Source organism: Sturnira hondurensis, unplaced genomic scaffold (assembly GCF_014824575.4).
Source record: "Sturnira hondurensis isolate 20B ecotype Veracruz unplaced genomic scaffold, ASM1482457v3 Scaffold0017436, whole genome shotgun sequence".
In the NCBI taxonomy this organism is placed as follows: Eukaryota; Metazoa; Chordata; class Mammalia; order Chiroptera; family Phyllostomidae; genus Sturnira; species Sturnira hondurensis.
The window spans coordinates 3,209,166-3,235,244 of record NW_028090067.1 but is presented as its reverse complement, the minus strand read 5'-3'; the positions used below and the strand labels follow the sequence as shown (position 1 = coordinate 3,235,244).

Below are 26,079 nucleotides of genomic sequence, written 5' to 3'. Positions count from 1 at the left end.
GCCCAGATTTAGTACCCTGAAACTTCTGGCTTTTCCCCAATCCAAAATCACCTTTGAAAGGGAAGAGATTTCAGAAGTTTGACGAGATTCAGGAAACTACAACAGGGCAGCTCATGGCAATTGGGAGAACTGTGTGAGGTCCCAAGGTGCCTACTCTGAAGGGGACTGAAGCATCACTGTCCTATGTACAATGTTTCTTGTATCTTGTATCTTCTTCAATAATTGTCTCTATTTTTCATGGCACGTGGGTGAATACTTCCAGGACAGACCTTGTATACTGCATACTTATATGCTTTCACCACTTTAAAGTGAAAGCACTGAACAAAAGAGGCAGAGGCCTGACTGCTGCTCTTGGATATCATTGGCCACATGCCCCTGGGCAATTCTCTCTGTTTCAATGGGCTTCAGCATCCTCACTGATAAACTGAAGGGAATGGGTTAAATGCACCTCAGGTCTGATTTGCTATGATGCCATGATTCTTGTTCTCTTGGACAAGACTCAAGATTCTAGAACAGTGTGATGTTCAACCTTTTCATCTCATGGCACGCACAAACTAATTTACTAAAATTCTATAGCACACCAAAAAATATATATTATTTTTTTGCAATTTTACAAAAAATTGGTTTAATTTTTTTAACTTTACAATCTAAGGGGAAAGAGGTCAGTGCCTCTGACTAAATGGTCAGGTATTGTATGTTTTAAAGATTCTTGTGGCATACCATTTGAAAGTCATTGTTCTAGAATATTCAAATAAAGAATGAAAAACCAGAATACAAAAATAAACTAAAATAAATAAAAGTTCACAGAGGGATAGCCCTAATCATAGCAGCAGTTTCATGAACGAGAACACACAGGGGACCTTTGCACAATGGCTTTTGACCTGGCAGGCTGCTTGTGCCCACGGCTGTGTTATTGCTCTGATACACCCATGCCACTGCCATTGTCTTTGATGCCCAGTGAATGCTCAGCAGGCCCTAAGAGACTGACAGGTGCTAGTTGGTGGCAAGATGCACACCAGAAGGCACAGATTTGTCCAGGTTGGGCCATGGAATGATGGCCTGGCTAGCTGGAAGGCCAAAGGGGGCTGGTGTAAGGCTGGGGAGGAGAAATCTTCAAAATTAAACTCTGGGCACCAACTCAAAGTGCAGAGTCTATAGCATCTTTTAAATGAGGCTTTGCTGAGGAATTTTAGAGCTGGAGGTGGGGGGTAGGGCGAAGGGGGTAAAGGGCGATAGAATTAACAAGGAAAGCAAAACAGATGTCAGACTGCTTTTCTAAAACCTGTAAAATGCATGTCTATGTTTATGTATATATATGACTATATCTTTGTTTATAGAGTTCTAAGTTCATCTTGATTCTATGAGCTAGCTCTATAACTGTAAATGTTCTTCCCATAAGTGACCTTCTCCAGCAAAACTGCAAACTCTTCAAAGGCCCCAGCACGGGCTTGGCAAGGTGGCTGATGGGAGTGGGGAAGGGGCAGGTTACTTCTGAGCAAACATAATTATATACAGCATGCCCTCACCACACTCGTTCGAATAGCTCTAGGAAACCCAATGTCCTTCTAGGGATATAGGAAAAATGGGACTCTCCACTCCGTTCCTTTCTTTCATGCGAACTGCAAAGGCAGACATGAACCCTCTCCTCTGGGCTTGCCCTGATGGTTTGCTTTTCTATGTTCACACACTCTTCAGACACAGGCTCTCTTGGCCCCTCTTCTGTTGACACAAACAACTTCTAGTGATGGTTCAATGGTAATAGTGCCCATAAATTATTATCTCAACCTACAACACAATGTCTCTTTTCTTTCCCCAGCCATGTAAGTCCGTGTGTTCGGGACTGGACAGCCTCAAGGAAGGGGGTTCAACAAAGGCCAGAGGTGCTGAGCCTGGCGTGACAGGACACTGCTGTCCCATCTGCTGAGTCACTCCCTGGTCTCCTGGATCAAGAGAAGACTTTCTATGAAAATGTCCCATTGCTGTAGGTGTTGCCTCCTTGAACTGGGAACCCTAAGCATTTCCATGAATCAACCCAAAGAGGCAGAAACTAATAGGAAGTTCTGTTGTATCTTAGGGAGAAAACAAAAACAAAAACAAAAAACAAAATATAACCTTATAGCATATAAATGCCAAATCCAATACTCACTCTTTGTAGTCAAAGGCCTAAATGCTATATCAGATGGGCATCCTTCTGGGTTCAATTCAGAGGACACAATGATACCAGCCTTCACTAACACCAAGATTTGCTTCTAAAAACAGCCAGCCTCCATTAGGATAAGAGCAATGCCAGAAATCCTCAGTGCACTCCATAATAGAAGCCAGCTTGGCTTGACCAATAACAGATTAAACCCGGCCAAGTCAATTAAGGAGGAATCCATAGTTGATTTTCAGCTAAATCTTTACAAAGCCTGCTGTACAGTGCCCCAGAAATGCTGAGCTGGAAGCACAAGGACCAGAAATACCCCTGGGCACAAACCCCATTGGTTTTCTCTTCTCACTCCCAGCAGCCAGGGACTTTTTAAAAATAACCACCAGCCCTATACTGCCTGATGCTGGAGATGATTAAAATCTTGGCCTTGATTACCTGGGCGTAGGGTAAAATAACAAAGAGGAGTGGATTAAACAAAACAAGATGGCATCCAGCAATGACATCCCAGGAATATCTGTTTTAAGGGGGGGGAAAGTATGTATTTGGTAGAATAGAGTGAACTGGTCAGAACTGGTAGAAAATTTTGATAGAACACAATTCTGTTATTTACTTTATTTAAAATTCTGCAGTGAAAATGCCTACCTTTCTCTCTCTCTCTCTCTCTCTCTCTCACACACACACACACACACTCACTCACTCACTCACTCATACATCACAGGAGTCCAAATCCTTGGTCTGGCATTCAAGACTCTTTGTGACCTGACCCTAACTTATTTTTCCAGACACATTTCCTACCCATCTATGCTCTGGTCACAGGGCTAATATTTAGCTGCTATGCTTGGAGATCAACTCTATTTTACAACCATTTCAAAACTGTTTGTACTTCCCCAGACTCACCTCGTTTTCCACATATTTGAGCTTTTGTACATACTACAACTGTCTGTAATTTCCCCTCTTTCCTTGTCTGCTGGATGAATTACTATTTATCTTTCAGGTTCGACTCAAACCTAACCTTCACTAAGAAGACTCTCCTCAACACTAGTCCCTACCACCTCACCTAATGGGCACCATGGGCATCTCTTCTCCTCACTCCCATAATGCTTTGCACGTATCAGGCTCAATTTGTTTATTTCACTTGCTCTCTAGATGGTAAGCCCCTTTGAGACCATGAACATATTTGATTCTTTTCTGAATCCTCAACATTTAGTGTGGCCCCCATCCTCATAGCAGATGCTCAGAGGTTATCTGTTTCGTAAATACAAACTTGTTTTCACCAGCTGTAAAGAGGAAACAAACACAGTAAGAGGCAGACAACTAAATTGTGTGAACAGAAAGCATTGCATTAGTGATGATGAGGTGAGATGGAGACATGACGTAGAAACACCTCAACACAGCAGTTCTCAGTGTGGAAATTTGCACAGAGGACTTTGAAGAAAGTTGGAGTCAAAAGTCAGTTGGGAGAGTCTAATGCTAATGACAATAACTATAGCTTTGTTTTTAACTTTCCACAGTTTAGTAAAAGCAACACAGTCTGTTTAAGGGGATTGAAAACTAGTAAGCAATACAATGCGTAATTGAAGGACATATTGCTGTGAGTTTGTCTTCTAACCCAGGAGGCAGATACTCAAAAGATTCAGCTAGAAATGACTCATTAATATAAACACTTACATAAAAACACAGCCAGGGAAAGACATCACTGTTTACTTCATTAGCCCATATTTCAAGGCTGTATCCAGTGTAAAAAAGAATTACAAGTGTTGATTGACTGAGATAATAAGAAGATAGGCATGAGCTGGTTCTTTAGCACAGTCCTCTATTACACAGGTGGCACACACAAGGCCTACGGGCCAAATCCAGCCCTCCACCTTGTTTTATCTGGCCTGGCACCTTGTTTCTACCCAGCGGCAGTGTCGAGTTCTTGCTTAATTGTTAAGGTGTAGTTACATTTAAACAGTCCTAAAATTACATTAGGCCCTTTGAAGGCAACCGTGAGGCTTATGTGGTCCCCGGTGAAAATGAGTTTGACACCCCTATTGCTTAAGGAAATAGTAGAAGTCTTGACAGAAATATAAAAAGTTCCTAATATCCATCATTCATTCATGCATCATTTATTCAACAAGCATTTATTGAGCACATTGTATATCCTGGGCACCATGCTCATTGCTAGAAAACAGAGATGAGTACATTACTGTGTCATCCTTCTAAGAGCTCAGAGTATGCAGTGGGGAAGACGGACATGTAAATAAACCCTGCGTGTGTCATGGACTTAGAGCTCTAAGGGAAGGGCAGCACCAACAGAGTGCAAGGAACCACTGGGGCAGGAGTTGCTCACTCTCACCAGTAGGTCCATGAAGCCTTCACAGATTCATTACCACCAGGCTTGACTTGACAAACAAATAAAAGAGGCATCTGAAGATTTGCTACATGGTTTATCTTTCCTGCAAAGTCACTGATCCAAATTCAAAAACCACTTGGGTAATAAAGACAATAAGTAGAATTCCCTTTCAATCTGCATGGAGTATCCTGGGATTTATACAACGGATCAGGCTCAGTTCAGAAACCCTGAAAGTCATGAAGGAAGGAACATGCTTGAAGTTAACAGCTTTAGTATTGAGTTTACTGCATACAAATCAATGTTAACACTGGGACAGATGAGCAAGACTCATTTTCTTCATTTCTTGGTGATTGAAGGAGACTTAGTCTTCACTTTTTCCTCACCCCCACATCAATGGTAGAATATTAGCTTCTTCAGAAGCAGAGAGAACCAATGACTTATTGAGAGTCCTGCTACTTGAGAAGTCAAAGTCTAGTTCAAACAGTGAATCGCAGGTTGACAGTGTGATACAGACCAGTCCATGAGAAGCCCTCTTCTCTGCCTTGGGAACAAGGGTAGTATCCTGGGAGCCTTCAGACATAAACCCTGGTGATGGCCACAGAAAAGAGCAGGAGAATGTGGACAGGAAGCAGTTAAGGGCATGGACACTATGGTCTTCTAGAAAAATCGGCCCATTTCCCCCTTCCATGTCCTCTAAGCAAAACTCCAAACTTCAGAAATTATGGAACTTCACCTGTCATGTGAGGGCCATATGCTCTCAGGTTTACAAGTAATCTTCAGTGTCAAGTGTCACTATCTCCATTTTACAGGTGAGAAAACTGAGTCTCAAAGAGGTGAAATAATTTTCCCAGGGACACACACCTACCAATCGATGAAGCTGGGAAACAAGAGAGTTTGTGATGCCAATCAAATTCAATGTCCTTTTACCACAGAAAAAAGTAAATATTCAACCCTAATGCAACAGTGCCCCCTCCCCCTCCCTCATCACTCTCACACATCTGAGGTTTCCTTTACTGGATCTTCTATAATACAATCTGATTTTTAATCTTATTGTACAAAACTTTCATTCTCCAAACTGTCTTTATTCACATAGACATGTCTTCTCCCCTGCCGTCTTCTGTGTCATTGCTCCCATCCGCCCTGCACTTATGCCACCTCAAAAATCTTACATCAGTGGACCTAGTTCAGCTTCTTAAAACTAGACAGAATTGATCCGATGAGGTCTGCAGTTACATTTCTGATTTCCAGGGAACAGCACGGCAAATTTCCAGTAAATGTTTATTGAGTGAACCAAGGAATGACCTGGCTTACTCACTCTTGTTTATTTTATTCACCTGCAAACTAGGAATCTGAGGGCCAGTTACTCATCCATCCTTCTTTTCACCCATCCATGTTCCCATCTACTCATTCGTGGGCTGGGGTCACAAGTCAGTGAGGTAAAAGGTCAATGAAACTAGTCATGATTGGAAAGATGTCACTGAGCGACAAATCATAACTGAGGACTTTTGTTTGCTTTAGTCCTTCGCCTTTACATCTTCCCAAAAGGCTATGAAAAATTCAAATAGAAGAACACAAATTAGATTTATGGAATTTTAGAAAAAAGAAAATCAAGCACAGAGAAAGGAGGGAGAAACAAATGTGCAAACTCTAAAGACCCATAATAGGGCTCTAGTTGAGCAACAAAGTTCACTCTGAGCTCCCTAGTTGTTCAAACGAGAACAGGAATTGGCAAACGATGGGGTTTTCATTAAGATTTAACTTAAAAGACTGCCACTCACTCACTCATTCATTCATTCTTTCTTTCATTTGTCATGCACTGACTGGGCATCTCCTGCATCTCAGGAGCTTTCTTGTGGTACACTGAGGGATGTGGTATCCGGATATATCCTTCCTTTTCTTTTAAGTGTTTATGGGGAGGGGGACTCCTATCACAGATAATGACAAGCAATGTACCTTTCAGAAGCAAAGGAGAGGAATGACCTGTGACTCACGCTGCTTCCCAGAAATACTGGAATGCACCCTTGGATACTGCCTGAACGGCCTTCAGGTGTCATTTGGAGAAGATGGAAGATGCCTGATTATCCAGTGGGATGACTCAGTTTGCACAAACAGGACGGCCCACAGAAAGGAATTTCCTGGTTCGTGGAGCCATTGCCTTGTAGCGCAAACACTTAGAGCTCTGAGACAGAATGTGCAGGCTTCAGTGCGGACGGACGGGCACATATTCTGGGACATTTTATCACTCACAGCTAGGACACCCTTGGGACTAGTTTTATATATTGAGCCTCTGTGGGAAGCTTGAAAATTACCCAGTGTGATTCCCTACCACCCATGACCAGAGAATATCAGAGTCGGAAAGAATCTTGGGTGTCATCTAAGTCATCGTTCTACCTGAAGCCTCAGTCCCTTCTATTCTTTAATAAGAGGCCACTTTTCCCTGGTCATTTCCAGGGTAGGGTACCTAGTGATGTCTGTAGCCAGCTCTTCCCATTGCTCTTTATTCTCTGTCTCAGGTGTATGTCACTGAGACTTTAGGGTATTTGTTATAAAGTGTTCTCAGAGCAGTAGTTGACCATGGCATGGGATGTTTTGCCAGAACTACCTAGATAATAAGTCCATTATTTTGTGTTGCTGTAGGAGAACTGCCCTTATTTAAAAGGATCGCATTCTCTAACTATGAGCATTTCAAAATAAGGACTCTTGGGCCTTGGAGGCAGGCAAGGGGGTAGACTGTTCCGGCTGAATCAGTGCAGTCAGGGCATCCAGAGAGTTCTGATGAACGACAATGTCTATAAAGTCCATCTATCCCTTTATCTTCAAGGTCCTCACTAAACGACAACCCTTTTCATTCTTTCTTTGTCTTTCTTCATCACCAAACATTTATTGAGCACCTACTGTATGCCAGGGCCTGTGGTTATATGCTGTGAAAAAATAAGACACAAACCTTGCCCTCAAGAAGCTCCCACCACAATTTAGTGAATAACGTGAACCTGGGCCGCTGGTGCTCAGGTGAGAAAAACTGACAATTGCATCACTGATCTATCTGATAAAGTGGAGATGAAACTTAATACTCTTTTGGAACTTGTCAGTAAACTCTTACAGGATTAAATTTAGGCTTATGTTTTTATGCCAAATTCCACTCTGTAAAAACCAAACTGTTTCAAGTGTCCAGATAACTTCACTTGCAGCTCTTAAAGCGACTGCAGTATTTCCTCTCATCGGACCCTGAGGAAAACTCTGCAACTTTGAAGCCCCATTTTGGGGTTGGGGACAGTGATGATTAATGTCAAGGCTTGCTCCTGGGCCAGCATTCTTTTCTCCCCTCAGAGATGGGGGGCGGGGAACGATCCTTAAAGTCCTTCTTGGTAAGCTCTTCAGGAAAACGGTTTGATATTGGAGATTCCCTCGAAAGCTTGCTGCTCCCCTCACAGGTTTTTCCAGCTTAATCCCCCACTCTCAGGTTTCTCTTTGTCTGGAGCCAGCCCATCCCCACCATGGATCCTGCCCAGAGGTAGCTCTCCCCCTCAACGCCCCTCCCAGCCTTACCCTCACTCCCAGCTTCCCCTGCACCTCATGGCCCCTCCCCCATGCCCGTGGGCTCTGGGCCCCAGCTCCAGCACAATTTAGAAAAACGTAAATATAATACATCTCTCCCTGCTGCCTCCCTCAACTGATGACCTGCCTCACCATTACAACTGACAGGCTCCAAGTGGGCTCAGCGCACTTCCTGTCTGCATGGGTGGTCCTGGGGATCACGGGGAAGGAAGCTGACAGCTGAGAGCAGGGCCAGGGATCACCATGTCAAGCCCACGGGAGGGAGTGGGCTGCTTTGGTTTCACTGCTCTCATTTTTGTTCAAAGCCTAAGACAAGGGCCTTTCTGGAATTGGGAAGGTCTAGCTTGTTGAGAAGGAAGGAAAAAAACCTTACTCCACCCCATCCCTTCACTGAAGCCTAAGTTCCTACAGGTCCTGAACAGTCTGGAAAGGGGCCGTACATTCAGGTCCACTAATGAGTCCTTGAGATGACCTTGGGCAACTGGCACCACCTGTTGAGCCTCTTGGCTGCCAGGAGCATTGTCCAGCTGGAATGTATAAACTGAGATGCCGACACCAGAGAGACCCTGCAGGTCACCTGGCCCAGTACATTGAAACTCTTTACTCTTGTCCTGACAGTCAATGAAAAATGATTATACACACCGCTCACTTCTATTGGTGCAGCCAGGTTTTGAAAAGCACCTTGCTCTCTCACTCAGAAATAATCTAGGAAGGTGAGAATGTGAGGGTGACATTGACTGTTTTACTTTCTATTTTAAAAATGTATTACTAGTAGTAGCATCAATTGTGTAATAAGTTACATTACTTGGGACCTATTACACAATTGATTATGACCACAGAACAGTGGGTTGCATCTCTGCAAGGAAAAACTCATCATCTGGTCTAACTCCCTATACACTTGACCCTTGAATAACACAGTTTGAACTGCACAGGCTTTTTTAAACTTAATGGTACCTATAAATGCAGGATGGTACTGTAAATGTATTTTCTCTTCCTGATGATTTTCTTCATAACATGTTCTTTTCTCTGGCTTACTTTATTGTAAAGATACAGTATATAATACATATACAAAATAGGTGTTAATCTACTGTTTATATTATTGGCAAGGTTTTTGTCAACAATGGGCTATTAGTAAAGTTTTTGGGGAGTCAAAAATTATATGTAGACTTTTGATAATGTTGGGGCTGGGTGCCTCTAACACTGCATTGTTCAAGGGTCATCTGTAAGGTCAAGGAGGCAAGTGAAGCCCAAAGAGAGGATTTGACAAGCCCAAGGTCACAGGGCTAGATAAAGGCAGAGCTGGATTAGCACCCAAGAACAGCCTGGGAGGATGGGAAGGAGAGACTCTGCTCTCACTCTGCCCCACAGTGATCCTATGAAGATAAAAGGGACTTTCCCTTTGAAGGCAAGGGGGCAGCGAAATCAGAAGTAGTGGCATGATTCCTATCACCAAGTCTTAGTTATCCATGAGGATAGCAGAAACAATTGCTTCCAACTAAGTTTTGATATGTGTGGACTACGATCTTCGCTCCCACCAAGTTGTTTCCCAGAGCTGCTACCTATGAGCCGCGTGGATGGGTTCACGTTACGCCTTCTCTTATTTCCCTGGCTTCCTCACTGGAAAGGAGTTCATAATAGGCCTAGGGTGGGGGAGGGGAGAAGGCAGAGTGACGGGGAGGAGGGTGAGGGGAAGATATGAAAGGAGGCTGCACAGAAAGAGAAACAAGGATAACCACCATTCTTGATAATCCACTCCCTGGATTAGCAGCCCATTAAATGAGAACTGATGTCAGCATTACTAGAAGTGGGATTGTTTCGGCATAGAGAAGAGAAAGGGGATGCTGGATAAATGATAGCCTCATTTATTCAGTCATTCAGTGGCTCCCTTAGCGGTTTACCCAGGCTGGGGTGGTGCTGTGCAAGACCGTGCCAATGGGGAAACCTGCCCTCGGGAAATTAATTACAAACAGGCATCACTAACTTAGGAAGCAGCTTGTCTGAAATGCTATGGGGGAGGGGACTAAAATTCTGAGGATTGGGGAGGAGTGAAGTTAGGGAAGGGAAGGAAAGCTGCTTTGGGCAGGAGGTGGCTGAGAGCTGGTTTTGGTCTTGTGAATGGGAAGGCACAGGGAATGGCAGGGCAAAGGCATGAAAGGAATGAAATGCAGGCTGTGGGTGAGAAATGGTCTGTGGGGTTCACTGGGGCTGGACCTAGGACACATAAAAGGGCCCAGGGTTAAGTACATTGACAGGATGTCCCATGAAGGCCTTGTTAAGGACATGGGACTCTGGGGGTTTCTGAACAATGGATAAGACCAACACTACCCCTCAGAAAGAATGAAAAGGGTAGCAGTGGGTTGGTGTTTCCAAGTGGCTGTGTTGAGGGCATAGTAGAAAAAAGTATCAAGTTTAGGAGGCTGAGGCTACCTGCAGGAGCAGCTTCCAGAGACACTCCAGGGCCCACCCTCTGGATAGGGCTCTGTGGAGACAGAGGGCGAAGGAACAGGGATGTGGAACTAGTTTCTCAGCCAGGGCCTGGAGAGTGGTGGGGCCAAACATGTAGTAGAGATTTCAGAAAGCAGTCACAGGAACCAAGTCTCCAGTCCAGAGAGCTGAGAAATGTTTTCCCTGCGATGGAGTTTCTTCCTGACCTTGTCTAAAGTTCAAAAACAAGCCTGGAACAGTGGCTGCCTCAGTAGGACATTTCTGAAATCAGGATGTTCAGTGAGCAGGCAATCACAGGCCAAAGGAAGGAGAGTGGACAATTCTCTTTAACACCCCTCTGCTCGTCCAAATGAAAGCTGCAAAGACCTCACCTCTCTGAAGCAAGCAGTCAGCTTCATTTTTTCTGACAATGAGACCCTTTCCCGTAACTTTTTGCCCATTTCTCTCTGCCACTAGATCCTTGGGGCCAGCAGTCCCTTGGCCTGTGTGTTGCCTCTGTGTCCCCAGTGCCTGCCACAGGTCCTGACACACAATTACCCTCAGGGATGGCTTGGAGGCGGGTAAGGGGAGGGGGCTGGTGATACAGAGAAAAAGACTTGAAACTGGAGTTGAGCTTAAATGCAAGTCTGAGTTAGAGCATTCCACTCTGTCCACTTCCGCTAATGATTTGATCCCTGAAGGCAAAGGAGCAAATTAAAACCAGAAGTGATTTGTCTTTGAGGGAAAACCCTGATAATAAACAGGGTTTACTTTGGTCTTGGGAGATGAAAATTGCTGCATATTAAAAATACATATAAATATGTCCACGGTGAAAAGGGAGGCCGGCCCAAATATCATAGAATAAAGAGAAGTGAAGTCTCCACTTCCCGGCTGCTGAAGGAAGGGAATTCAAAGAGCCATTCATTGAAGAAATATTTTATTGAGCTTTTACTATGTTTCAGGAACTGTGCTGAATGTTGTGACTAGAGAGGAATAAGGCTCAATCTTTGCCCTCAAAGCACTCGCATTGTCTCCTATATCAAAGCAAGTATAAAAGAAGAGAGGAATTAAGGATGAAAGAACCAAACATGCATCCAAGAGGTATGTTTGAGCCTGCACAGCTCAGTAGATCTTGCTGCAGGCAGACAAGCAAAGTCATACCTGGTAACAGGGGAAAACCAGATGCAACTCTGGCACCGTGAAGGACCTACCACACAGGAGTCAGCTCACGGAAGCCGTTACATGCTAGGCTAGGGATTTAAATCTTATCTTGAAGTCAGTAATACTGAGGATTGTAAATAGAAAAGATAACATGCTATCAATATCACCATGATTCTGCAAGTTATCCCATCAGTATGTATATCAACTGCAATATTGGGACAGAAATAATGTTTCCTCTCAGGAGAAACAGGCCTTCGTCTAGGAAGACTTCACAGAGGAAGCACTGGGAAAAGCTTAAAGATGAGTTTGAAATATTCAGGCCAACAATGTGGAATGAGGTAGGCATAGGGTCTGGGAATCTCAAGCTTACTGCACACTGATAATTCTTCCATATCACCTGACTTCCAGTTACTTAATAATGTGTACTCACTGAAAGGAGGTTTTGTATATTGCCTGTGGGTAGGCAAACTCAGCATTCAGAAAGCAATTTGGTAAAGTAAATCAAGAACCATACAGTGGCCATATGTCAAATCTAGTAATTACATCTGCGGGAGTAATTACATCTGTGGGAGTCTGTCTTGAGGAAATAATGATACTATTTTCAATGTGCAAAATATATGTATGAAGATGTCACATGTTAGATCATTAAAATAGGGGAAGAATTGGAAAATAAACTTACAACACATTTCATTGAAAGATAGGTTATAAACTAGGGTACATTTATGAGACTAGTATTATGCAGCTATTTCTTTTGAATATTACGTGACAACTTGGAAATAGTCAGTCATAGAAAGCTAAATAAAAAAGAAATAAATGTGAATATGGTCTCAACTTCATTTTAAAAATCATATATAAGAAAGAGGGACTAAGAAATAACACCAAAGTGTTAATAAAAGTTGTGAATGAGGAAAGTTTTGGGAAATGATCCTTTCTTTTTTTCGATTTTCAAAATATGATTGTTTTGTTCCCTTATATTCTTATTCAATAAGTAGGGTATGTGTGTGTAATCTATAGAATGAATTTCATTCTCTATACTCTTGGTGTGAAGTTCTTCCAGAAATCACCAAGTAATCTAGTTTTTGTTTTTCCCTCTTCTCATTAGTTTGTCAGTACCCAAGTTCGAACACAGAGTGGCTGTCTATTCAATGACACCACAGCTGAAAAAAGGGAGCATATTTCCCTACGCTCCGCCTTTCTAGGGCCTAGGGCCATTAAGAGAAACAACACTGGACACTTAACATAGTTTCATATATGCTAGACACTCTTCTAAGAACTTCACAGATATTAATTCATTAAATACAACAACCCGCCATGGCTGGTGTGGCTCAGTGGATTGAGCACTGACCTGAGAACCAAAGGGTTGCCGTCTCGATTCCCTGTCAGGGCACATGCCTGGGTTGCGAGCCAGATCCCTGGTAGGCACTGCTCGAAAGGCAACCACACATTGATGTTTCTTTCCCTTTATTTCTATATATCTCTTCCCTTGTCTAAGAATAAATTAATTAATTTTAAAAATGTAGCAATCCCATTAGATAGATATTATTATCAAAATTTTTTAACAGCTAAAGCGAACTGAGACACAAGGGTCAGCCACTTACCCAAAGCTGCACAGCTAATTGGTGGTAACACCAGAATTTGAGCCCAGGAAGCATGGCTCAAGGGTCTCTGTTCTTAATCACTCAAAAGAGGAAGCTTTGAAATGATCGACTATCTGGACAAACAACATGTAAAACCTACACAGATAATTGGGTGGTGGGGGCAGAGGACTAGAACTGGAGGGTGGACTTGGAGAGACAGAGCTCAAGGATTTCTCAAGTAGGCCCTTCCCCAGATGGAAGCCTCACTCTCTGGCAGCAGTTTCTTTCTGAGAAGATGGCAGGCACTGAGTAGCATCTGCAATGCTAGTAATCATCTCTGTGTAAATATCTGGTTGGAGAGGGATTAGAGGTAGCACTTAACTAAAGGTGAAAAGAATAAGGGAGCTATGTGTTTACATAGACTGGGTCTTCATATTTTCTTTGCCCATTGTTCCTGAAGCAGACACAACTGTTTCTTCTCTGGTGAGTTTACTTAGAACACAAAGCTGAGGCTTTGCCTGGAATTTTAGGTCCCCAAGGCTAGAGCAGAACTTTTGAAGTCATCTAATGTAGACTCTGTCCTTCTCTCTACCCTTACCATATAGACACACATTTTTACACACAGAAGAGAATAGATATCCATTAAAAGTAACAAGGGAAGAACCTGGTGCCCAGAGAGGCACTGGTGGCCCCTTATTAAAAGTAATTAACCAAAGGAGGCAGGAGTCATTATGAAACCACAATGATATTAAGTATTGAGTGCTTTCATTGGATGTGACTGATGATTTTCCAACACCCTGGGTTGAGTAAATGTTTAGATGATATGTCTGACCTCTTGCTCCTCTGTTTGTAATTCATTAGTTCCAAGTCTTGGAAAGATGCTTCTCAAATATCCACCTCAATAAAAGATCAGGATTATTCACAAGTAGCCAAGAGTTTGAAGGCAGCTGGTCTAAGCTGGGATACTTGTCATAATGGAAAACTCACGGCTTCTGAACCACAAGTAAAACTATTGTGTTCTATCAGTCTGTGTTACAGGCACCCCTATTTTAAACCCTTATCCAAGAACAATCAGAGGCTCAGGAACTAGAAATCTATTTACCACCTCCTACCAAAAGAACCCCATCTTTTTTAGGGAAAAGTTGATATTTTACCCAGCCCTACCTGATCAGAACTGGGGACTCTTCTATATTCTCCATATTAAAGAGGTACCCGAACTTCCAGCCACGATGGAGGTGTAGGTGGAAACACTGTGCCTCCTTGCACAACCAAGTTTAAAGACAACAGAGTTTCAGTAACAAAAATGCAACCAAAACACAGAAAATTGAACTATATGGAAGTCCGACAATAACGAAACGGAACGAACCATTCAGCCAGACTGGTAAGAGGGGCAGAGCCAGTGACTGGCAGAGCGGGGTTGCGCAGGAAAACTCAGGCAGACTGACCCAGGGACCCAGGTGCACGGGCAGGAGTTGGCAGATCCCAGGCGTGGGGTTGCAATGGGCAGACCCAGTGAGGGCGGCAAGGCAGCAGGCTGACAGCAGTCACACATTCGCGCGCAGATAAACCAGGTGAAGGAGCAAGCAGTGAGACAGACCACACAGGCCCCAGTGGCAGAAAGCAGCAGAGGGCACTGTCATTGCCCCTCTTTGACCCTACCCCCACATACAGCATCACAACCCAGCAACTGAGTTGCCCCGCCCTGGTGAACACCTAGGGCTCTGCCCCTCATATGTAACAGGTGCGAACAGACCAAAATATCATGGCTCAAGAAGAATTCAAAGCCCCAGAGCCAATAACTCTAAGCAACCAAGAAATAGACAACTTATCAGATGCGCAGTTCAGAATACTGGTGATCAGGATGCTCACAGAACTGGTTGATTTTAGTCACAAATTAGAGGAACAAATGAAGGCTAAACTAATTGAAATGAAGGGAAATGCACAGGAAACCAATAGTGATGGAAAGGAAACTGGAACTCAGATCAAGGGAGTGGGCCAGAAGGAAGAAAGAAACAACCAAACAGAACAGAATGAAGAAACAAGAATTCAAAAACTTGAGGAGAGGCTTAGGAACCTCCAGGACATCTTTAAACGTTCCAACATCCCAATTATAGGGGTACCAGAAGGGGAAGAGCAAGAGCAACAAGTGGAAAACTTATTTGAACAAATAATAAAGGAGAACTTCCCCAGCCTGGCAAAGGAAATAGACTTCCAGGAAATCCAGGAAGCTCAGAGAGTCCCAAAGAAGTTGGACCCAAGGAGGAACACACCAAGGCACATCATAATTACACTAGCCAAGATTAAAATGAAGGAGAGAATCCTAGAAGCAGCAAGACATAAGGGGACAGTCACCTACAAAGGAGTTCCCATCAGATTGTCAGCTGATTTCTCAAAAGAGACCTTACAGGCAAGAAGGGGCTGGAAAGAAGTATTCCAAGTCATGAAATCCAAAGACCTATATCCAAGACTGCTCTATCCAGCAAAGCTTTCATTTAGAATGGAAGGGGAGATAAAGTGCTTCTCAGATAAGATCAAATTCAAGGAGTTCATCATCACTAAGCCCTTATCATATGACATATTAAAAGGACTTATCTAAGAAAAAGAAGATAAAAAATATGAACAATGAAAGGACAGCAAACTCAGAGTTATTAACAACCACACCTAAAACAAAAGCAAACTAAGAGGACAGCTACATCAGGAGCGGAACCATAGAAATGAAGATCACATGGAGGGTTAGCAACAGGGGAGTGGGAGGAGGAGAAGCGGGGAGAAGGTAGCATAGACGGTAGGTAGAAAATAGACAGGGGGAGGGCAAGAATAGTAGGGGAAATATAGAATCTAAAGAACTTGAGACATGTGGTCATAAACTAAAGGGGGGGGGGAATGGTGGGGGAGCGGTGTGCAGGGTGGAGGGGAATGAAGGGGGGAATAGAATAACTGTAATGGCATAATCAATAAAATATATTTAAAAAATAAAAAATAAAGATGTACCCTTGTCCCAAGTGTCATAGGGCTACTTTACTATTCCTTGATGGAAACTCTACCCTTAAATTTCAGACTTCACTATTTCTCTTTCAGCTTTATCAATGAAAGAAGCCATGGAAAGGTACCTGAGAGACCAAACTTCTCATTTCAAGTTGTGGAGAGGAAGTCCAAGGAGAAAAGAGCATCATCCTAGTATCGACTTGGTGATAAGAGTTGCTCCTGGTTCTCATCCCAGGGTTCTTTCTGCTTTATACTCCTCAACTTTTATGTATTGAAGATGACTTTGGGTAACCAGGAAGCCCAGGGAGGTGCAGTGGCTGCCCTAGTCATTTCCCTCCCCTCTCCTATCACTCTCCTTGACCCCTTGTCTGAACCTGCACCAGGAAGGAAAGATCACATGCTCTTACTCATTTCCATGTACTCTGGAGTCAGTCCAGTGTATGGTTCCAAGCTGTAGTCTCGGTCCCACTGCTCTGGATGCTTTGAATGGGCAGAGTCCGTTTCTCCAGGTTCTGTCTCATCTTTCAGCTTCCGAAATAGTTTTTTTAGTTTCCTGGAAAAGAAATGGATCAGTCACCAAAAGCCTCTGGAGGACAGACTTAGTCTTGCAGACAGAAAGGAGAAACAAACTAAGTGTTGACACTGAAGTTATCTCTGTTCCAAGAACAGATAGTGGGATACTAAGAAGACTACTTTTCTCTTAAAGATAACCTAAGAAGCTCCTTTATCAGGGTAATGAAAGGTTTCCCCACAAAGGATCAGGAAAGAAACTGAATTCTTGTTGCTTTTCAATAAGCAATAAGAAGAGCTGGCCCTTCTTGCCAAATACTGAGACAGTCCTATTATCTAACAGGTGATCTATCCCCACTCTTCATGTGGAAGAGAAGGTGTCCAGAAAATAGTAGAAACATGCTCTCCTCCAAACTCAAACACCTTCAGCTCTTAAAAACATAAACAGCATCATCTTTCCATTAAAGCCAAGCTAAACACTATCTACCACTACCATGAGTCGAAATCAATCCTCTTCCACAAATTTACATGTCAAAGCTCTAACCCCATGTGATTGTATTTAAAGATAGGGCTTTCAGGAGGCAATCAAGGTTAAATGAGGTAAAAAAAGGTAGGGTCCTAATCCAATAGGATTGGTAGTCTCAAGAGGCAAGGAAGAGGCAGTGATTTCTCTGTCTCTGCCCTGTGAGGAGGACAGTGAGAAAGTGGTTGTCTGCAAGCTGGGAAGAAAGCCCTCCCTGGAAACCGAACTTTGCCTCTTCTCCAGAACTCTGAGAAAATCGACTTCTCTTGTTTAAGCCACACAGTCTGTGGCATTTGTTATACAGCCCTAATAGACTAAGTCAATCACATGCAGTATTTTTTTTTTTTGGTCTAGAATAGTAACAGGACAATAATGACCCATCCCCTCAGGGTTGGTATGAGGATTAAATGAAACAATGTTTATACAATTTTTAGCACAATATCTGGACATGGTAACACCATTCACTACATGGTAGCTATTATTATTTTAATATTAAATGTTAAAATATACCTGAGGGTATTACAGTCTTTGCATACTTCCTATTGATACACAATATATAGAAAATGAAATTAGGTGAAGGAGCAGGCTGCCAACTCTGCTAACTATTCTATGAGAAAGTTTCTAGGAGACAGTTGCAAGCACAACTAACATCAGAACAGACAGAATCAAAGAATTGAAAAATTTAATGGGATTTTGAAGTTTGTGTTCTATCTAAATGCAAGAAACTACCCCTGCCCTCCACATTCTTCACACAAGATCATCCAACAACCCCTGTGTAGTTATTTCCAGACTGGTACTCCTGTTAACATTACACATCTCATTCTGTTATTAGAAAGTGCTTCCAACAGTTAACAAAAATCTCATCATTCAAAATTATGTTCTAATCAATATCTCTAATATCATTTGCCATCAAGAAGAGGCATTATACATAATCCTGACTTCCGGCCAAGATGGAGGCATAGGTAGATACACTTTGCCTCCTCACACAACCAAAAGAAGGACAAGAACTAATTTAAAAACAAAAATAACCAGAACTGCTAGAAAATCAAACTATATGGAAGTTCGACAACCAAGGAATTAAAGAAGAAACATTCATCCAGACCAATAGGAGGGGCAGAGTTGGGCAGCTGAGGTGAAGAGGACTCACAGCAAGGTGGCAGCTGGCGGGTCAGATGAGGCAGTAGCTGGAGGAATAGGCAGTCCCACAACTGCATGTGGATAAGATAAACCAGGAGGAACAACTGGGGAGTAAGACAGGCCACACAACCCAGGATTCCAGTGTGGGCAAATAAAGCCTCAAAACCTCTGACTGAAAACACCTGTGGGGGTTGACTCAGCAGGAGAAACTCCCAGCCTCACAGGAGAGTTCATTGGAGAGATTCACAGGGTCCTAGAGCATACACAAACCCACCCACCTGGAATCAACACCAGAAGGGCCCAATTTGCTTGTGGGTAGTGGGGGAAGTGGCTGAAATCCAGTAAGAGCTGAGCAAGTGGAATTGTTCTCTCTCAAACCTCTTCTCCACATACAGTAGCACAATGCAGCTACATAGGTTGCCCTGCCCTAGTGAATACCACCCTTTACTACATAAAAGGCATGCCAAGACATAAAAATATGGCTCAAATAAAAGAACAGATCAAAGCTCCAGAAGAAATACAACTAAGTGACAAAGAGATAGCTAACCTATCAGATACATAGTTCAGAACACTGGTAATCAGGATGCTCGCAGAAATGGTTGAGTATGGTCGCAAAATAGAGGAAAGGGTGAAGGCTATGAAAAGTGAATTGAAGGGAAATGTGCAGGGAACCAATAGTGAAAGAAAGAGAATTGGGACTCAGGTCAAAGGTTTGGAGCAGAAGGAAGAAATAAGCATTCAACCAGAATAGAATGAAAAAATAAGAATTCAAAGAATGTAGAGGGGCTGAGGAACTTCTGAGACAACTTTAAATGTTCTAACATCTGAATCATAGGGGTGCCAAAAGGAGAATAGGAAGAGCAAGAAATTGAGAACTTATTTGAAAACATAATGAAAGAAAATTCCCTGATTTGGCAAAGGAAATAGACATACAAGTCCAGGAAGCACAGAGAGTACCAAAGAAGTTGGACTCAGGGAAGTACACACCAAGACACATCATAATAACATTACCTAAGATGAAAGATAAGGAGAGAATCCTAAAAGCAGCAAGAGAAAAGGGGACAGTTACTTACAAAGGAGTTCCCATAAGACTATCAGCTGATTTCTCAAAAGAAACCTCACAGGTAAGAAGGGGCTGGAAAGAAGTACTCAAAGTCAAGAAAGGCAAGGACCTACATCCAAGACGACTCTATCCGGCAAAGCTTTGATTTAGAATGGAAGGGCAGATAAAGTGCTTCCCAGATAAGGTCAAGTTAAAGGAATTCATCATTGGCAAGCCATTATTATATGAAATGTTAAGAGGACTTATCTAAGAAAAAGAAGATTAAAAATATGAACAGTAAAATGACAATAAACTCACACTTGTCAACAAATAAACCTAAAAGAAAAGAAAAACAAAGAAAACAAAAACTAAGCAAACAAGTAGAATAGGAACAGAATCAGAGAAATGGACATCACATGGAGGGACTTCAATGGGGAGGGGAAAGGGAGGAATAGGGGCAAAAAGGTACAGGGAAGAAGAAACATAATTGGTAGGCATAAACTAGATTAAGGGAGAGATCAAAAATGGCATAGGAAACAGAGAACTCACAGAACTTATACGTACAACCCATGTACATAAGGGGTCATGAACTAAGGGGTGGGGGATGCTGGAGGGTTGGGGGTGCAGGGTGGAGGGGGTATGAAGGGGGAAAAATTGAAAAAAACTGTAAAAGCATAATCAATAAAACATACTCTTAAATAGAATTAATAGGAATACTTTTACAGCAATTTACAAAAAGAGAGAACTTGGACAGGATGCAGCAAAATAGAGACACTCTGGTGAGGGAGTAAATTTGTAAGCTGTTTTGGAAAGTAATTAAAAAACATGACTAATCTAAAAACATTCATTTTCTTTGTTGTAATTTTCTCTAGGGAATCTGTCTTCAGGGAAGCCCTTAATGCACAAAAAATAATTATTTACAAATATCCATTATATTTTCACAAGCAAATTACTGCACATTCTTAACATTGGATCTTATAATTTAATACAAATGTTTTTGGCCTCAATCTTATCTTCAGTTCAATGATATCTTAGATTTGGTAATGCATATGAAACTATTTTTTGACTTAAAGAATGATTTTATTATTACTTACAACGGTAGGTAATATTTTAGGAAGTTTAGTTTCCATTTTAGGGGAGTTAATGTTTAATTATTATTTTGATAGCATCTTATAAGAGGAAATAGTATTCATGTGATTAAAAATTAGAATATACTCAAGAATTCTTTTTAATGGTTAAACTTTTTCATAATGATTGAAATGAAAAAATAATTTTTACGAAAAAAATTTAAAGGGTTAAAGTTTGGCCTATTGTTCACTTACAACATATATTAACAAGCTTAGTTATGAAGTGAAATAGTCTTAAGTATGATGTACGATGTACCTGCATATGAAAGTGGTGTGCACAAAGACACTTTACTATGTATGGGAGCTGCACTAGAAGATTTATAAAAGCATGTGAAATTGCACCTAAAACTGTGTAATTAGTGACTGTGCTTTTGTTTGTTTTACTAGATGAATGAATGTATTTGGTCAAAGTTACTCTGGTTTAAATATCTCTTTTTAAATGTGTTTGTAATTTGTACTATCAATGGGGGTATTCTTGGACCACAGGAGTTACTGTCACAGTGAGAGTTTATTTTATAGAATCATCTAATGTGATATACCAACTTTTATAAGTGATATTTACATAATTCTAATAACTGTATATTTGACAAACTATTAAAATGTTTTACATTGAAAAAAAATTTAAAAAACCAGTTTCATAATTCACAAGCTATAGTTTCTTGGGCAGTTATTAAAACTCCATAAACTTTAGTTTTTTATCTATGAGAAAATGTCAACTAGCCCATAGGGCTAGTCTATGTAACATGCTTCACTTAGGGCCTGGTACATGCTAAGAGCTCACTAAATATATCTATTGTTGTTCCTATTATCATTATCATCATCAAAGGAGGATTTAAAGAATGAATTGAGATTCATAAAAGCAGCAGTAAAATAAAATATTTTATTATAAATTAGCAAACAATAATTCTGTGAAATAAGAAATTGAGAAAAACCCAGAGCCTAATGATTCTGAAGCCAAATAGTATGGACCAGCTGAGACACTATCTGAGAAAATAAAGAAAAAAATTAAAAGAAAGAGAAAAAGAGAAGGAAAGAATGGAGGGAGGGAGAGGAAGGGAGATTTAGAACCAGAACTCAAATTGAATTTTTTTCTCCAGATATCAGTAATCAGAAAACTTGGCTAAATCTTTAATAAAAAATAATTAGTGGTTTTAATTAATCATGGAACACTGAACACATAGGTATATTCCTATCAACTTCTGAAATGCTACAAAAATGACAGTGAATTTTAAAATGTATAAAACCACAAGGCTAAAGAAAATAGTAGTGTATGAGAGTTGTAATGAATATCTTGGAAGATGAGCAGTGGAGGAAGGAGTTAGCACAGCTGCTATGGTTGAATACCAAGTGCCCATGGTGAAAGAAAGCAAAGAAAAGCAAGCCAACTCATGCTGCAAAATCTCAGAAAGGCTCAGAAGTTACAGGCACCAGGTATCACCAAAGGCAGTGGGTAGACTGGTCAACGCCCTGTTTAAGGAATAGTGGGCCCTAATGTGCCTGTCCATCCATATTTCTCAAGTGACTACCACTTCCTAACATAAGCAGGAGCAAAAAGTTTATTTGGAGGAGAAAATGAACCAGAAAAACTCTAGATCTGAAATACACCCAGTAAAATGATAAGAAGTTAAAACTCAACAAGCTCTCAGAAAAAAATAGTACAAAAGACAAATGAACGGAAAATAGAAAAGACAAAAAATTCATCAAATCTATGAACTCCAACATCTTTTCAGAAAGAAAAGACCAAGAAAATGGTGGGGAAGAAAATACAAAACAAATATGAGAAAATGTCCCAGAGGTGAAGGACATGCATTTTCTGATTAGAAGAACCTACTCAATGTAATGGTTAAATTAAAAAGGGACCTCCACCAAAGCACTCACCATGAAGTTTTAGATCTCTAAGAATGGTGAAAATGATTTTAAAAGCTTCCTAGTCCAGAGAGACAAGCAAAGATTCTCTAAAAATTATTTGGAATCAAAACAGTATTAGAATTCTCAACATCAACCCTTGACACTAGAAAATTCTAGGCAAATGAGTTTAGCCCAGGATTCTATACCCAGCCAAAGTATACACCAAGTGCAAAGGCAGAATAAAGATATTTTCACACACACAAGTTTTTCTAAAAGATAACCTTCTATGCATCCATGCTCATGATATTCCAGGAGGATGAAGCAACCAAAAATATAAAGCAAGAAAGAAAGTGGTATATAATCCAGCAAACAAGGCATCCATCAGAAAATGGAGGCATTAGATTAAACTCAGACCGATAGCTTTGTAGAAGTTTAGTGAACAAACAGTTCTAGTTCAAACAAAAGGATGGAGCATTCCTAGAATACACTCTCCAGGAAAAAAACAATTGCAGCCATCAAACGTATTTAATAAGGCAGTCTAGTTGGAAAGGAACACTTTAATAAGTGTTACTAATAATGTATAATGAGTATTCTGAAGGGATGAGTTTAGGTAATTAAGATAACATAACAAAGAAACCTAATCTGGCCTGAAGCAGAGGAAGTTTTCCAACGAAGAGTTGTATAAACCAAATGAATGAGGAGAGATGACAGAAGAAGCATGGGAAAAAGGGAGAGTGATATGACAGTGAAGGTATGTAATAGGCCCAGGAAATTATTTGTGCAACAGCCAAAGGGAAGTATGAGAATGGTGCGTAGAAGGGACTGAAAGGAGTTAAAAATGTTTGGAGCATAGACCAGGAGTGAGAAAGTGACAAAAAATAAGACTTAAAAGATAAGGCAAATTCATGGCATTGAAGGACTTGTAAGCCATCTGATGCAGTGCTGCAGGTAGAGACTATAGTAGCTGAGTCTATGGTGATTGCAATGGGTATGAAGAGACCTACACAGACAGACATGCTTAGGTGGTAGAGTTAAGAAGCTGCTGGTGAACTGGATGTGAGAAGGGAAGGAAAAGGAGGATTGAAGGGTCTTAGGGCATGTGTGTGGAAGGTGACCCAGTTTTCTAAGATAGGAAACACTAGAGAAGAGGCAGTTTTGAGGAAGGGGAGACATTGTTGAGGTGGAGGACGCCATGAGTCAACTGAGTAGGGATGTCCAGTAAGCAATTTTATATACGGGTCTAGAGCTATGAAAACAGGTCTGGGTTGGAGCTCAAGATCTGAGGATCATCATGGAGGGAACAATTGGAACCCTAAATAGCACCACATGTGCCTGGAGCAGAGGGGGAAATACCTATGATTAAGGGACGGATGGAGGGGAAGGAACCTTCCAAGGGCCAGGAAGGAGCAGTCGTAGGAACAGAAGGCCAACTGGAAGACCATGTGGCAAAGGAAGAAGGCAGCAAAAGAGCATCAGGAAGAAATTTGTGGTCAGCACGTAATATACCAGGGGTAAGTCAAAAACAATGAGGGGAAACCTCCACAAATAATTCTTATGAATCTGTCATGCCAAGAAATTTCCCTCCTGGAGATTTCAGTGACCATTCAAAAAATTAATGCAAATAGTCCCTCAAGAGTGGGACTTAACAGGAATCCTGCAAGTTGTATAATATACAGATGGGCTGTTTGGAAAACTTCAGATTACGATTCTGACCGTATGATGTATTCGTTAAAATAACTCCTTTGATGTTACCCCCTTATCCTTTTCATCTGCTATTTTCCTGTCCCTTTTTAAATGACAAGTCTGAGAAACTCTGCCTGGAAGGCTCAGAGCCTTTCCTTCACTTGTGCCTCTCAGGCTCACCCCAGGACCACGGGGAGTTCACCCAGGGCCTCCTGCCACAGGAACCCAGGCAGACCCTGGCTCTACAGCCTCTGCAAGCCCATTAAAGGAGTCACAACCAAGCCCTAAATGGGCCAAACAAGAGAAACACATGAACCACTGAGCTATGTATTCCTTTTCTTGACACCTGACAAGGTTCAAGTTTGTTCCTTAGACTCTGGATTTATGGCCAGATTCCACTGTATTTGAGAACACAGACTTCCTCCGCCTGTGATGTCTTTAAAGAGAGACTGTTTTATGTCTTAAAATGTAGTATTTATCACAGTTACCCAAAAAGAGCAGAAAGTTTATAAAATCTTACTGGCTGTGTCTAGAGCTATATTCCAGCTATTTTGGGATGTGATCTTGTGCTTTGAGTGAAAATAGGGATGGAGGATGTTTGGCCAGTGGAAGTATTGCTCTGTCTGCTCTGTCCATCTCAGATTGTGCCCAGAGAGCATTTACTACACACACACACACACACATACACACACACACACACATGCATGCACACACACACACACACACACATCTTTCTGGATGATACAAGGCCCATTTCCAATTCTGCTTCAAGGAATACTGGACCTAACTTGAGATAAAATTATAGCAAGGAGTTGGGATATCATGTGGCATGTTTTAGAGGCATTATGCAGTTTGGCTCCAAAGTGTATTTTGCACAAACACATACGGAAGAGGAAAAGGTGGGGTATGTATGAGGAGACTGGGGATGAGAGAAATCCCCAACAGTGGACTTGGGTAATAAATAGCATGAGATCAGATTCTGCCTGGCCACTCACCATGACTGAAGTCACCTCAGAAGTCACTGCAATATTCTGAGGCCCACAGTGTTTAACCACCTGGCTCCTCTCCGGTGAGCACCTGCCACAACTCTGTCAGGCCCCGGGAGCCTGGGTGGCAGGTGTGGGAATCGTCCAAGGCCAGGCCACACAACCCTGTGATCATGTCCTCATGAGTCCCAGAGCTGCCTTTAAAGCTCCTGGTGCTCCCAGTTTTACTGCCTCCTTGGGAGGCACTTTGTCTTTCCATCTCCAGGGTCTCTGAACCAGGCCTAGCAAAGGTGAGATGTGCTGCTGCCTGATGGAAGGTGCTGCACCAAGTTTGGCTTCCATAGTGGCCCTGTCTGGGACACCTGCCACATTTAGAGAGCTAGAGAAACTTATCCAAGGTCCCAAAGGGTGGCTGTGCAGGACTTGGGCACACCTGTTACCTGTGCCAGCCTCATGGAGACCTATGGGATTAAGAAGTGACAATATTGCTCTAAAACAATGAGTCTCGCCAAGGAAACATTCTACCAGCTGAGCATGTGACACCTTTGGAATGTCTCTACACTTGGCCTTGTATCTCATTAAAGCATCTGGGCAAGTTATTTCCTTTTCTGCTCTCCTTCAGTCCTACTGATTGCAGTCAAAGAGAAAATCCCCGGCTGCTGCTGGTATGTCACTGACATCTTCCCACACTGGTGCATCTTTCTTTAAAATAGAGAATGCAGCTCTTCGACCAATGTTATTGGTTAATAATGCTCTCTTTTTATTGTATTTTTATATGTATCTTTCTATTGTTATTTGTTATTTGAGGTAACTCATAGTGTTCATTTTCGACTTTCAGAAGTGTTATGGAACTAAATAAAAAAGGAATTGGTTTAGTGGAAATTGATATGCAAATAGCTATTCATATAGATATAAGAAAAAATGTAAAAGTTGGTTTATAAGTGACTAAAGATTGGGAAACAATGTTCTAACTCAAGAAGCCGGCTGGACCGTAGGATTCTCAAAGCCATTCAGTTGCAGTTGTGGTACTTTCTGCA

The 26,079-nt window shown here is 41.8% G+C and overlaps 1 protein-coding gene across 6 annotated transcripts in view; it reads right to left on the bottom strand.

Moving 5' to 3' along the window:
• ANO2 (anoctamin 2) overlaps positions 1-26,079 on the bottom strand; it is a 329,301-nt gene that overhangs the window by 24,632 nt on the left and 278,590 nt on the right. For all 6 annotated transcript variants that reach the window (XM_037068063.1, XM_037068065.1, XM_037068064.1 and 3 more), the window contains one exon: positions 16,594-16,739. In XM_037068063.1, coding sequence (XP_036923958.1) covers positions 16,594-16,739 — 146 coding nt within the window. The remainder of the gene's footprint in view (positions 1-16,593; positions 16,740-26,079) is intronic.